Source organism: Trichosurus vulpecula, chromosome 6, assembly GCF_011100635.1.
Source record: "Trichosurus vulpecula isolate mTriVul1 chromosome 6, mTriVul1.pri, whole genome shotgun sequence".
NCBI classification, from domain to species: domain Eukaryota; kingdom Metazoa; phylum Chordata; class Mammalia; order Diprotodontia; family Phalangeridae; genus Trichosurus; species Trichosurus vulpecula.
In genome coordinates, this window is record NC_050578.1 from 278,283,867 (window position 1) to 278,298,968 (window position 15,102).

Below are 15,102 nucleotides of genomic sequence, written 5' to 3' on the forward strand. Positions count from 1 at the left end.
CGCCCCAGGGCACAAAGGTTTGAGTAAGAGCAGACCAAGGAAATCTCTATTTACATACTAACATTAACATAATAGTCTCTATTAACATACTTTCACTGCAGAGATCTTTCATTGTGGAATAGCCCTAGAGAAGGCCTGGGGAATCCACAAAAGGTGCTCTTTGGTTTCTGAAGGAACCAGTACTTCGGGGGACTAATCAAAGTAACTCGGGACCTTGGAATCTGCAAGAAACCTACTCATCCATGTCCCTGGAGTCTCCAACAGACAAGGCTCCTGCTAAGGCTGGCGGGGTGCCCATGGCAGGAGTTGTGGTCCCTCTGAACTGAACACCAGCCCCAGAAGTGGCCCTGCAGTGAGGAAGGAGCCCACCTGCACATCATTCTTACACTTCTGGAGGTACCCAGTGGTCCCTCTGGACCCTCAGTCTCTGCATTGCTGTCTGTGGGAATCCTTCAGAAGGCAATGTGTGGGCTGTCTAATGAGTGAAAGAGAGGCTATTTAAGGCAGCCAGGTAGAGTGTAGCGGATAGACTGGGGGACTTGGAATCAGGAAGACCTGATTACCTCAGACACTTACTAGTTGTGTGACCCAGTCTTAGCTTCCATTTCCTACACTAATAGCACCTCCCTCACTTGGTTGTTGTGAGGCTCAAATGAGTTAACACGGACAATCTTAGAGCGCTGTGTACATGTTAGCTATCATTATACTATAAGCCTTCCAGGGCACGGTTATCTTCCTTTTGCCTTTCTTTGTATCCTCAGAACTCAGTAGGAAGTTAAACTTACTTAGTAGTAGAGGTAGCAGTAAATGTTTGTTGACTGGGTTCCAAAAATTCAAATTACTTTTGAGAAACAAATGTAATCTAGTAGCCTCTTACACTGTAGTCAGAAATTAGTGATAGCTTTCTTTTTGAAATAGGGCAAACATTTTTGTGAACCTAGTTATTTGAGTCAGAAAAAGTGAATGTTTTTGGAAAAGGCAGGAGACGCTAATGACTCACCTCATAGCACTCACAGTAGTTTTTAAGACAGCCTGACCTCTTGCAATTACACCCTTTGTTATGGCGAGGCTTAATATCCCCCAATTTTCCTTTCCCAATCTTGGGTTGGAAGGCTTCTGGATTTCTATCAAGACAGGCCTGAAAGAGAAAGAAGAGGCAGAAGAGAAACTCCCCCAAAGTTTTGGTGTATATTATTAAATAATCCATTTCAGGAATACATTGTTTATATATATATATATATATATATATATATATATATATATATATATATATACATACATACATACATAATGCATCCTTACCCATATATGTACACACACAGCCTTACCCATGTTTCCATATCTGCAACACATCCCTAGCAAATAGCAAATAACCCTGGTAACCATAACAGAACATTATCTTTTTTTCTCAGTTTTTAATTTTAGCCTTTATTTCAATAGTTTCCTTTGCGGCTAAATTTATAAACAGTCATTTTTGTACTGTTAAATTTAGAGAGGGTTTTTTCCGTTGAGAAAATGCCCTGATTGTTGAAGTTTACACTTACTAGGGGGAAATCCGTCATCTGGCTCTCTCTCTCTGGCCAACCAGCCACAGTAGAACGTGGATGGTATTTTCAGCACATTAAGGACTGATTTCTCCAGTCCAAATTAGTTGAAATGACTGTAACAATCACAAACCATGTCGACATAACGCCATTTTCTTTTTCACATAATGACAGCTTTATTTTCAGAAGCTAGGTAGAAACAGAATAGGCTCCTGCTTTGCTCTACCATCGTCTAGCTGTGTGGGCAGCTCACTTCCCTGAGTCTCAGTGAACCTGGGGCTCCTTATAACTGCCCTCCCTACAGCACAGGGCTATGGGGAGTTAAGTGCTTTGTCAACAGAGATGCTGCTATTGGGTTTCCAGGCTGTGGCCCTTCTTCCTTCCTTATGGTATGGGAGACCAAGGACCCAGGGTGAGGAGGGGGCTGAGAAGCGCAGGCCCCTAATTTTGCAAATGAACACCACTGAGGTAAACAGCCTCTGCAGAATAATGATGATGATGATAACTGCATCTTTGCTCAGTCGTTTTTCAGTCGTGTCCAACTCTTCATGACCCCATTTGGGGTTTTCTTGGCAAAGACACTGGAGCGGTTTGCCATTTCCTTCTGTAGTTCATTTTACAAATGAGGAAACTGAGGCAAACAGGGTCAAGTGACTCGCCCAGGGTCACATAGGTAGAAACTGTTTGAGGCCAGATTCGAACTCAGGGAGATGAGTTTTCCTGACTTCAGGCCTTGCATTCTATCCACTGTGCCAGCCAACAGCTAGAACAGCCTCCACACATGGCTTTTAAGGTGCGCAGAGCTCTGATCCTCACAACAACACTCGGAAGTAGGAGCTCGTTTTACAGATGCGGAAACTGAGGCTGTTAAGGGACAAAGCTCCGCAATGTCCAATGTCGGATTTGAACTCAGGTCTCCCTGACACCCAAATCTGGCTCTCTAGCCACTAGGGCATGGAGGTGGCTCTAAGCCTGACCCTGCCTCTCTCTCCCTTCTCCTTTGATCCTGGTTTGGAGCCTGCAGAAGCCGCCGCCTGTATCTAAGTGTCCAGACTCTCCGGGATTGGGGAGGGCACCCACACCTCCTGGAAGCGCCCTCTTGCACCTCTCACCGTTAGCGCAGGGGCACGGTCCCCGCTGTGCCGCCCTCCTCTCCCCTGACCACCTCCAGGCGCGCTGCGCCCGGTCCTCGCCCGCGCCTCGGAGTCCGCGTAGTCTAGCGCGGAGGGAGCGCGCTCCCCAAGGCTCTTTACCTTAATGGCTTTAAACCGCTCGATCTCGTGGCGTAAATTGTTGTAACAGTTGTTGCAGTTGCACTTGTTGCAAAAGTCCCCGTTGGCGAAACAGTCACAGTACCTGAAAGAGAAGCGGGGGTGAAGATCGCAGCGGCCGGGCCGGCAGCGCGCGCCTCCCGGGCCCGGGAGTGCACCGAGGGCCTGTTCGCTTCTGATCCTGAAATACCCAGACTGCACGGGGCGGGGGGCGAGCGACACGAGCCCCGGGCCTTCTGGAAGCAGCTCTCGCTGCCTTTACCACCTGAGCTAAGGTGTGGCCGGGCCGGGGGTGCAACGTGCCAAGCCGGGGACAGGCTCTTTGGGCGGCCCGCCTTGGGGTGCCGGCAGGATAAGGAACACCAGCCATGAAACTCCACCAGCCATGAAACCCCACCACACGGGCCTGGGCTCTGGGAGCTGCCTGGGGCCTGGAGAACCACCTTCGCTAGCACCTCCCAGCCAGCATGGGTCAGGGGCGTGACAGGAACCCGAGTGAGGGTCCGGGCTGTGGCCGAGGCCGGATCGCTTATCTCCAGCCACCTACTGACGGGACACCTAAATCTCTCCCATGGATTTTTCCTGTTGCGATGACACCTGCTTCCTTTCCAACAGAATCTCCACCTCAGTGTGCTTACTATTCATTGGTCAGTCCGTGTCCTTACCAAATGTCTCAGGCTATTACCCCGCCCACGGGGGCTACAGGCGTGGGCCCACTGCTGGGGGAAAGGGCCACCTAACACGTAACCTGCCCGCCCCTTTCCCACCATGCTTCCCACCTCGCCATCTTCTGAGCTGAAAGCTAATTCATCTGCCGAGTCCATGAAGAGGGAGGTCGAGAGTGTCCCTAAATTCTCCTCTGTGTCAATTACAGAGGAGAGAGCTATGAAAGAGATGAGCACGATGGCAATTCGATCATGCTTAGTTTAGCTTTCTACGTGCAAATGATGCATATACTAGCAGAATGCCAACCCCAGCGGCCATTCTGCCCGTGATTTTATGTTTGTCAGAGAGAGGATTCCCCGGGGCTGGAGGAAGGCCCAGGGGCTGTCCCAAATGCCCCTCTCAGACAGATGAGAGCATCAGAGCTGGCTCTTTAGCATGCTCCCCCTAAGGCGCTAGATCTGCTGCTGGGCTTGGAGGCCCAGAGACCCTGCACCCTGGGGCCCCATAACCACAGCGTTTCAGAATGGGCAGAAAGGAGACTTCTTTCCTTAACCATTGAGTGGCTTGGTGCAGCCACGCTGCAGGGATACCCCCATCCCTCCCTTCCCTTTCTCTCATCTCTCTCCTCATCTCTCTTTTCTCCTCTTGTTCTCTCTCTTTCTTACTTTCTCTCTCTCTCTCTCTCTCTCTCTCTCTCTCTCCACCCCCCCACTGTCTCTTTCCCTCTCTCTCACATGCGCGCGCGCGCGCGCACACACACACACACACACACACACACACACACACACACACACTTGCGTGCCTCTGACCTCTGACCCAAAGAAGGCTTTAGGTAACATAGAATCCTCAGGAGCACAGGACAAGGACAGAGAAGACTCAACAGACCCATAACTTTCATGACAGGGTCACTTCCTGTTCTCAGGGCATGATTTAATGATACCACTGGATTTGGGCTCTTGTTCCTAGCTCAGCCACAATTCCTTTTGCGACATCAGTTTCTCAAATTGTAAAATTAAAATCATGTTGCATTATCTCCAAGGGTTATAAGGATCCAATGGAATGGTGGCTGTCCAAGGTAGCATGCTAGGACATGACCCCCTGGTTCCCAGCTGAGCAGAGATCTCGAGTGCCACTCTTTCACTCACCTCCTCTATCCAATCAGTTACCAAGTCATTGGTTCACAGAATGGCCAATACCCTGCACCTGTCCCCTGGTCCAGGCCAGTTACTGTAAGAGCCTCCTAATTGGGCTCCCTGCCTCTTTAATCCAGTCTCCACAGAGCTAGCTGCCAAACAGATGCTCCTAAAGCACAGGTCTGACCACGTCACATCCCTGCTCATGAAGCCTCTGAGTCTCCCCACTGTCCTTGGCTAAATCACAAGCCCCCCTCCCCTGAAGTGTGGCTCCAGCCTCTCTTTGCAGGCTCCCCATCAGGCAGCCAAGCTCACCTGCTCCTCTTCACACACCACTTGCCACCTTTCCTGTCCATGCCTTTGCAAAGCTCTTACCCAGGCCTGGCATATTTTCCCTCCTCACCTGTCTCTTCTTCAAGGCTCCAGAGCCACTTCCTCCCAAAGGCTTTCCTGACTCCTGGCCCCCTCACCATGCACTTATTCTGCATATACCTTTATTTCTCAGCCTGTGAACATTATCTATCCCCCAAAAAACTGCACAGTCCTGGAAGGTAGGGACTGTTAGTGGCTGATATACAGTAGGTGCTTAATGAGCTCTTCTAGCTTTGATGGTTGAATACTTATTTCATGTTTATTTAAGAATCACAGAATCTCATTATGGAAAGGATCCTCCTCTAACCCAGCTCATCATCCCCTGGACAATATCCCTGATGAACAGTGTCCAGACTCTGTTCAAAGCCCTTCTTCAAGGGGTTCCCATCCCCCACCTTCAGGCTCATGCAGCCTGTGCCACTGTGGGTCAGCTCTAATTGTGAGGAGCCCTAGCCTTACTTCCAGCCAAAATGGAAGGGCCTTCAGAGGCCAAAAGTCTCCCAGGAAGCAATCCTCACTTTGCCATCTCTGTGGTCTGGCCCACATCTCCCCCATCACATCCACAAGAATAGCATGAGCAATGAGGCCAAGCATAGCTCACAGCAACCTCAGTTGGACTTGATGATATCCTAATAACATGGTCGTGTACGATGCTTTGACATGAGATAGAACATATAACACATAGAGTCCTGCTTGGCTCTGAATTCCATTAGCACTTCCTGCCTCTACCAATCAGTCAGTCAACAAACATATTAGATTAAACACTTAGTATGTCCCCGTCTTTCTTGATCTCCACCCTGTCATCCAATGTTAGATCTCCCTCTCAACTCTACATCATTTGCAAATTTGTAAGGTCAGCTATGTCTTCCCGCAAACAATTAAAATTCAGACTGACAATGGCCATGGGCATGGCCACACTCTCCTCTCTGCTCAAGGCTTACTAGTTTCCAAGTGTCTTTAAAACATGACAGATTTGAAGGTCTCCACTCATAGGCTCCTTGACCCAGAGCTGGGGGGCACTTGGGGGTCCTGGGAGGCCATCTCATCCAACCCCCTCAGTCTACAGACGAGAAGGAAGATGACCCTCCCACCCCGGGCCAATTCAGCACCACCTGACACACTCTCTCACTCCAATCCAAGCGGGAGCCAAATGGGGAGGCAAGGGAGAAAGATAATCTACAGAGGGTGAAGAATCACTTTCAATTTTCTCCTTCTCTTCTGCTACCTTTTTACTATTAAATCTTACTATCTTTGTTATTAAACCTTATGACCAGTTTTCCACATAGGAAATCTATCTAGGACAAACTTGTCTTGGAAAAAAGGAGAAGGAAATTCATTTTGTCAGGTTGTCCTCCTAAAGATGTAATAAAACAGGGGATATTCAATAAATATGATTGTCATAGAACCTTTCCTTCTTCCCTGTAAGCACTCAACACTCCAACTCTATTAGACCAGTTATTTAAAATCCTTAAAGGAGAATAATGTGCCTGCCATAAACATCTGTCCACCCAGAACACAAGCTATAATGACTCTTTGGACCTAAGGACAGTCTGATCTACTGTAAACTCTCCAGGAACTCCCTAGTTTGTGCTCAGTTCAGCCTCCTCCGGGCCTCTAATTTCTCCTTGTCCTTCTCCTGCCACCTGTTTGGCCATTTCATAAAGGGCTAAAACCTAAGCATGCTTATTTGGTTGATGTGACCAACTATAGCACATGAAAGAAGTGAAGTCCTTATTTACAAAGAAGACTTTTAAATTTTGTGGTTTTTTTTTCATGTTTCACACACTCTGTTTGCTGTTTAAAATGACAATGACATTTAGTCTGCCAATAAACATTTAGGAAGGGAAATAATCCCTTTATCTGTGTATGTCCCATTCAGGAGGGTCCTAATTCCTTTAGGCCAGGGGTCTGGGATCTTGTTGCTGTTTTTGATAGCTGCATTTCAAATAATTGGGTTGTTTTCATTCTACATGTTTGATTTTGTGCACTTTAAAACATTATTGAGAGAAGGGGTCCATGGGTTTCACCAGACTGTCACCAGTGGGGTCCAGGACCCCCTGCTCCCAACGGTTCAGAACTCCTCCCTACTCTAGACAAGACCTAAAAAAGATGCCTGTCCTCATACTGCAGTACAGTTCTGGAGAAAACCCCTGACAAGGAGTGGGAGGCTGACAAGACCCAGGCCAAGTTCATCCATTGATGTCCATGCCAAATTATCCCAGGGATAGGACCAAAAGGCTAAAGAAAGAGATTATATTGGAGACTTCCCAAACTCTAACAGGGAAAACTGGAGGAAGAACTTGCTCCTGATTTGAGGCAAAAGGAGAAATAGCATGAAACTGTAACATCTGGCTAGTCTATCTATACTACAGCAATCTAGTAGCTAAAGCCCCCATATCCTGGCAAATAAGGGGCACGTGTGGTTTATCTAGAAAGCTTATATTCAGCCTAGACTTACTGTGAAGTGACTTCATTGCAGGACTGATTTTTTTCCATGTTACAGTCAAAATGTATACCCAAAGAGTCAACGCCCATGAATGCAAATGGCAGCCAAACATCCTGTGAATCTCAGGATTGCCCTGAGAGCACAACACCCCTCTCTCTTAGAGATGCTCACTTTTCCAAGGACTGGGAGACACTTTCTGCAAACTCTGCTTGGGGTCCTCACCTCGGTAGGCTGTAAGATCCTTCCCTGCACACCCATAGGTGCTCAATACATGTCTGCTGAATTGCAAGGAAATTGCAGTTGCCCAAATGAACATGATAGCTTCCTATTCTGAAAGTGAACTTTACATTAGATGCTACCATAGCCTTTCATCTGGAAGTATCAATATTGAAAAACTTGGAAAAACCACAAATTAAGGACACCACGAAACTTGTAATTTGATGCTGGCCTGATGGAGTGTTGGGAATAAATGATTCTTTCTTCGATTTTTCCTTTAGGTTTTAACTGTTATTTTATTAAATTTGCATACAATTTATTTGAAACACACAAATCAATTTTTTATAAATTCAAAATATTCACATTTAGTGCAAGACAGTCAATTGTAACCATTCCTGCCTCCACCTATGTTCAATAGGGGTTCTTTATAGAGCAGAGCAAGTATGTTCTAAGCGGAGACATGCTGCTGCCCCATGCAAGAGCTCTGCTTGTAGGGGACAGAAGAAGGAATCAGAAAAGAAGGAAGGTTCCTAGGAGTGATTACCTTGGCCCCTCCCCCCCCGGTGAATTCCTTCCTACCATCTTCCCTGTGATTAAGCTTTCGCCTGACCCCAGGCCCAAAAGAAACACACAGGGTATTCCACTGCCCTTGGATTTCTCTCTTGCATTCTCTAAACAGACCAACTTTATCCTCCTAGCCTTTCCTCTCCCCTAAGGAGAAGAAGCCCAGTGGGCCATTGGCTGACTTTCCCTCCAAACTTTTCATTCCCTCCAGGAATGGACACTCCTTGAATTCCCAGAGGCTGTGTCATCAATGGCTCAAAGTAGCTACTTATCTTCAGCCCTATATTCCATCAGTACTTGGTACTAACTCCACTTTCAACTAGTAAAAGCTTCATTAGCAATGCCTTGTGGGCTTTGGAATTTAGGAAATAAAGATGGTCAGCTCACTTTTGGCCCAATCCAGGCCCCCTTATTCCCTTGCTCTCTTCCCACCCATGCCCACTGTTGCACCAAGCAGCTCCCTTTGACTTCTCAAGGAGCTCTGCAAGGGAAACATGGCACAGAGACATGGTTAGGGTTGCTAGCCATTGGGGCCTTTCAGTCTCCAGCTAAAGACAGGAAGCTGGCCATGGAGAGAGCTGAAGGTGGGACAGGGCAGGGCAGGGCTGGCAGGCAGCAGAAACAAGTCCCTGTGGCATAGCGCTGCTTACAGCAGTATTCCAGGCGCACTTCCTCTTCCCGCTACACTCTCTCTATCCTTCTGGCCAATATCTGTGCATCTAAGTAGGCATAGTCCTCTCTGCTCATGCAGACTCCACAGCTGGCAGCTCTAGGTGGGCAAAGCAAAAATGCCTACTAGTTTTCTAAGAAAGTCCATGGCTATAGTAAACCATGCCACAAAACTTTCCTTAAAACAGATGATGTGTGTGGAGATGTTTTTATAGCTAATGTTCAACAATGTACTACCGTCCAGTCCAACCTATCTGACGGGTTAATGAATGCTCAATGTGAATGCCACCAAAGGGCAGAGGAAGGTTCCTCCCCTGAGAGGCAGGTGATTCCATTCATGCATCAAGTGACAAAGTCAAAGGTGTGTTCACACCTGAGTGTGTCTCCTGTTCCCACTGAACATTCAGGGTCCCCTGGTGCACATCAGCCCCAATGCCAAACATCGCCACATGTACACTCTTTGCCAACCTGGCATTGTCTGGACTTTTCTCCATTTACTGATTTCTAAACAACCTTATTTCATATTTAATAATGAAGGATTTTTGATTACTTACAATTTCAGACACTGGGACTTGGTACAGTTACATGGCTTTTTAGACTTTGAGTCCCATGAACTAAGAGTTACTCTACAAGGATTAAAAAAGAAAATGTATTCAGATAGTTAGCCTTTTAAAAAAAAAAAAGAGAAGTCATTAAGCTTCTGGTGTTTTGTCTTTGTGGTAACCAATATGGAAAGTCACAACACCAGCCATTAAAATTATTGGTAGGTGTCTGATGTGAAATCTAATCTTAGGAGAGTGGGAGTGATTTAAAAACATTGAGATGGAAAGAGTGGGCTGGAAATTCAGCTTTGTGGCCAAGTAGGTGACTCATTGCTCTCCTTCTTAAGGAAGTAATTCACAAATTAATGCCATCAACTGCTTTTGTTCACACCTCCATTCTAGGTGTCGGGATATTTCTGTATTCATTTTATGTTCTAGGATTTTGTGGTTCTCTGGAGACCAAATAAGTTGAAAGTATAAATTGAAGAAAATTAATAAAACAATTATTTTTATGCCAATGATTTGTACTTTTAATATGACCCATACTAATAAAACATATTGCAAGCACTCTGTAATTTGATCATTGTGGATTTTCCTCAGGTCAATCAAGGAGTCATCTTCAGGTAAATTTAACAAGCATTTATGAAGCACCTAGTGTGTTCCTGACACTGTGCTAGGTGCTGGGCACACAAAGATAAAAAAAAAGTTACTTTCTGTTCTCAGAGAGCTCATATTCTATTGGTAGAAAACAATATGCAAATAAATTCAAAATAAACAAAGTAATTCGGAGCAGGGAGGGGCAAGCAGTAATTACTGGCAGAATCAGGATGTCTTCCTGTAGGAGACTACCCAAGAAGGAACTAGGGATTGAGGAGGAAGAGCATTCCAGGCATGGTTGGGGCAGGGTTGGGGCAAGCTTGGGGATCTGTCCATGCAAAGGCAAGAGATGGAATGTTATGAAGAGGGAATATCATGGAGGCGTTCGGCTGCAGGGTTACATTTGTAAGGGAGAACATCAGTGTGGAAGGACAGGCTGGAGCTGAGTAGCCAAGGGCTTTGAATGCCATTTTTATCCTAGAAGACATAGGGAGCCACTAAAGCTTCCCAAGTAAGTTAGTGGCGCTGTCAGTCCTGCGCTCTGGGAATGTCCCTGGCAGCTGATTTGAGGATGGACCACGGTGGGGTGAGGGAGAGGGAGGCAGACCCACCAGCTGCCACTGCAGTAATCAAGGTGGGAGGCGATGAGGGCCTGCACAGGGTCGGGGCACAGTTAGAGAAGGAGAAATGTTGATAAAGAAGAACTGACAAGACTTGGTGACCCATTTTGTATGGGGGGGGAGGGGTGAGAGAGGGAGGAGGTACCAATGACTGGTAAGTCAGGAGGAGAAGGTTTAGGGCCAAAGATAATGGGTCCTTCATTCTAATTCTAATGACCAAGCATGGCTCCAGAGAAGAGCTGAGAAATACATCTGCCTCCCATCTGTCAGAGTCAGCTGATGGGTTGGTTAGTTTGGGGGAACTGCTTGTTTTTTCCTTCATTATTCTTTGTTAAAGGAGACTGGAAAAAGGGCACTGAGGGATACTTGCAGATACGGGTGTGATGGAAAACCAAAAGATAACAACAGGCAATCCAAAGGTGATGAGCTCTGCTTTGGAAATGTGGAGTCTGAGATGCCTACAGGACTTCCAGGTGGAAATGTCATGTGGTTGATGAGGTGGGTCTGGAGCTCGAGATGTAGAACTGGGGTCATCTGCATTAAAGATGATAGTAATCCATTGGAACAGATTAGAGACAGAGATAGGATGACAGAGACGGAGAAAAGGGGAAGGAGAAAGAGGGGAACAAAGGGGAGAAAGGGATGGAGTGAAAGGAGGGAGGGAGAGAGGGAAAGAGGGGGAGAGACACAGACAGAGAGACAGAGACAGAGAGACAGTGTGTGTCCTGAGATGGACCCCCACAAAAGGGACAGAAAATGGATTATGATCCTACAAAGGGGACCTAAACAGCCTGGTTAGATGGGTAAGAGGAAAACCAGGAAGTCACAGACAAGTCAAGAAGGGGAGGACTGAGACCTGGTCATTGGATCTGGCAGCCAAGAGAACAAAGACTGCAAGTGACTGAGAAGTGAAGGGAAGGGGAGGGATTGGAGTTTGGTGGAGAAAGGGAGGAGGCTCCTGGATGTTGGTGGAACAGGATGGGATCTGGGCACCTTTGTAGGCAGACTGGAAGGAGTCAGTGGATAAGGATACCTAAATAAGAAAGAGGGTAAGCGAAGGCCAGCAAGGAGGCTGGGTGGGGGGGAATAAAGTGCACTGGCGAAAGGGCTTGCCTCGCTGAATAGTCTGAAGCTGGGGCAAAGAAGAAGAGAATGGGGCTGACACTGAGGGGACACAAGGTGCAGAACTGTGGAGTGGAAGATGGGCCTCAGTTTTTTTTGGAAGAGCATGAGCTGAGGCAGTTTCTGAGAGGGAAGTCCTTGAGGAGCTTTGGAAGAGACCCAGGGGCAGGACAGGAGGAGGAGTGAGAGGGAGGCGGGGCCAGGAGTCACAGCTGTGTGACCTCCTCCAAGAGAAGTTGATGGTCAGAGGAATTCAGGGCTGAGGACTGGGAAGGGAGCAGAGAAAAGCAAGAGATTCACAAGTACAGGCCAATGTAAAGATGAACTGGTTAATGACATGGTTGAGATGCTGAAGGGAGGGGCACGAGCCTGGGAAAGCAGGCAGGGGTGGAGGGATGGAAAGCAAGATGACCATGAATGGCATATGGAAGCAGTGGAAGGACTGGGGGCTGTGGTCAGACAGAGGAACGTCAGCATTCTGGATAAAGGGGAACAGAACACTTGTGAGCAGGCAGTGAGGACTTTGGGGCTCACTCAGAGGAGCTGCCAGAGGGTTTGAGTGGGTCTCAGCATGTAGAAAGGCAGGAATGGGAGGAGAGAGGAAGTCAGCCAGCCAGGGACGGAGCTCCCTGAGAGTGGGGAGAGAGAGCTACTGCCAGTGTCTGGCTGGGGTCATCTCTCTGGCTGCTCCGGCACTGGAGACTGCGGAAGTGTCTACGAGGAGGAGTGGGCCTATGCCCACCCCTGGATGGGAGACCGAAGGGGACCCAAGAGAAGGGGCACCCAGAGCTGAGTCACACTCAGGTGTGGGCATTACCCCAGAACCTTCTCTATTGATTCATGCCTTTAACTGGGCAAATCTTGAGGTAAGGCATTCAATATGCATTAGCAACCAAAGTTTTAAAAAGGAAAGAACAGATGTTTACTAAGCAAATTTAGAAGCTGTGAATGTTGGACATTTTATATCTGCACCTCTTAGCCCAGGGCGTTGTACACAGTAGGTGTTTAATAAATGTTGGTTAAAATGAAATGACAGTAGGGTGAGTGTGTGTGTGTGTGTGTGTGTGCGTGTGTGTGTGTGTACTGAGGATAAAGAGAGGCATCACTTTGTAAAAATGCATATCGTGACCCCGTAAACATGCGATTATCCAGTAGGCTGATGTCATAGGTGCTGCCAAGCTGGGGCGTCATGTTCTTCAGTTATTATATGATTCCCCAAATAGCTATTGGTTTATGAGATCAATGGGATTCTTTCCATGCTCATCTGGTTGTCACTAGTGCCCTAACCCCTCTGCTCTCACTGAAGGTCAGCCCCCTGTGGAAGGCAGGGGACTAGCTGCGGCTCTCATGTGCCCACCTTTTGATTCTCCTCTCTAGATCAAGGTTCTTAATGGGGGTCCATTTTCAGATCTCTGGGGTCTGTGAACTTGAACTTGGATGAGAAAAAATACATCTTTATTTCAAATATAATTGATTTCCTTGGTAAGCCCATGTATTTTATGCATTTAGAAGCCTTCTTCTGAGAAGGATTATACTGTCTTCACCAGAATGCCACCCAACAGGTCCAAGACACAAAATGCCAGGTTCTCGATCCATTTTTCTAGTCCTCAGACTAGCTGATGGCTCCTACCCAATTCAACCCGCCCTTGCCTCCTGAGCAATCTGTTATCTTCCTGCAGAGAGCCGTGGCCCCAGCTTCCAAGCCAGGCTGTGACTGCTGTTTAGTGCTGACCTTTTTTCACTGGGCATCACTTCAGGAGAGGCCTTCTCCCTTCAAAATCATGACCTTTAAATCAATGAGTGATTTTGGATTTACTTGAAAGGTAATAGTGTTCTGGTGTCCTGGGTAAGGTGGCCAGACTATCCCCCCGAGCCCCAAGCACCAACCAACCCTTAGCCAGAAAAATGAGTGCCCTTGAGAGGTGGACACTTGCTTAGGGGGTGCTGGCGCCAGTGTCTCCAGGGCCTCTGCTTTTCTGCTTTGAGAGGGGGCCTCTCACTGTGCTCCAGGTGTGTATACTGCACACCTATGTGGAAGCCAGCAGGTGCCCACTTTCTCTTGGTTCTTCACCAACCTGGCTCCTGGGAAGGTTTTCCATGAATCTCTGGGGTGCAGTGACCTGGCAGTTCCTAAATGAAGGAATAATGATTTCTTTTCCCTTCCAGGAAGAATACAATGGGGTACTTTGTGTTCCTGCTCGGGCACATATAATGGTTGAACCCTGAGAAAAGGGAATTAAGTCCAATGGATACCTGTAGTATTGCCAGGTCAAGTTCACTGCAATTTATTAACTGATTGTTATTCACCCACAGCACTAAGCTGGCCATGGAAGAGCTTTATAGCTGGGCCAATGCCCAGGATCAACTGAAGAACAGCCCAGGGCAGCCAGCATCAAGGGGTCCAGGCCTGTCAAAATAGGATCGCCCTTTGGACTGGAGCAGGCAAAGATTGCCTGGGGAGTCTGGACAGAAACACAGGTTTATGTTAATGGAAAGGATGGGCCTATCAGGTGGGGCAATGACACCAAGGCACCCAGGTGAGCAAGAATGAACAGGTAGGGGAAAATGGAGATGAAGCTAATGCAAGCAAAGTCATATGTTGGAGAATCATGGGAGGAAGGACTGGAGAGGAAGGCAGAGGTTCTTGGCCAGGAAGAGAGCTCACCTGTCAGGGCTCACACTCTTGGTGAAACAGGGATCTATCTGTTCCATCTCTGCTGCAGATTGCTTTGGAATTATACAAGGGATAGGACCCAAGGACCTGGACCTGCTGGCCCCAACAGCCCCAGCATCCGACTGCTCTGCATGTGCCCCCAAGGAGTTAAAAGACAGAAATAGAGACCCCACACCTACTAAAATATTCACAGCCTCGCTCTTGCTGGAGACAAAGCCCAGTCCCCCAACACATGAATGGTAAGAAATTCAGAATGTGGGGAGTTCAGAGAAATGGGAAGGCAGGTATGGTCCTTGGAGGAATTCAGGCACCAAATAAATGAACAACTGAGACCAAGAAGGCACAATGAAAGGTGCCCACCCCAGCAGAGGGATGGCGGACAACCGGGGCAGAATGGGGCAGACGTTGTCAGCTATGGATATTCTTTGGGGATCTTTGCTCAACTTTTTATAGCAAGGGAGGAAGGCCTGAACTGGGTGGTGGGGATATTTACAGAAATGACTGTAACACAGAAACAAAAGGCATCCATAAAACTTTTAAAAATTTAAACAAATCAAACAGGATTAATAGCACCAAGGGGAAGGTCTATAGCCAATATGGCAGAGACAGCCACCCGTACTCTGCTTCTGGCCCTTGGGAGGAGCCAGCCTTCCCAAGGGCAGGCAA

General features: G+C 47.5%; 1 protein-coding gene across 2 annotated transcripts in view; it reads right to left on the minus strand.

Annotated features, from left to right (window-relative positions):
- TESMIN (testis expressed metallothionein like protein) overlaps window positions 1-15,102 on the minus strand; it is a 46,932-nt gene that overhangs the window by 6,327 nt on the left and 25,503 nt on the right. For both annotated transcript variants that reach the window (XM_036765468.1, XM_036765467.1), the window contains exons 7-9: window positions 9,436-9,507; window positions 2,798-2,900; window positions 1,001-1,138 (exon numbers count right to left, since the gene is read on the minus strand). In XM_036765468.1, coding sequence (XP_036621363.1) covers window positions 1,001-1,138; window positions 2,798-2,900; window positions 9,436-9,507 — 313 coding nt within the window. The remainder of the gene's footprint in view (window positions 1-1,000; window positions 1,139-2,797; window positions 2,901-9,435; window positions 9,508-15,102) is intronic.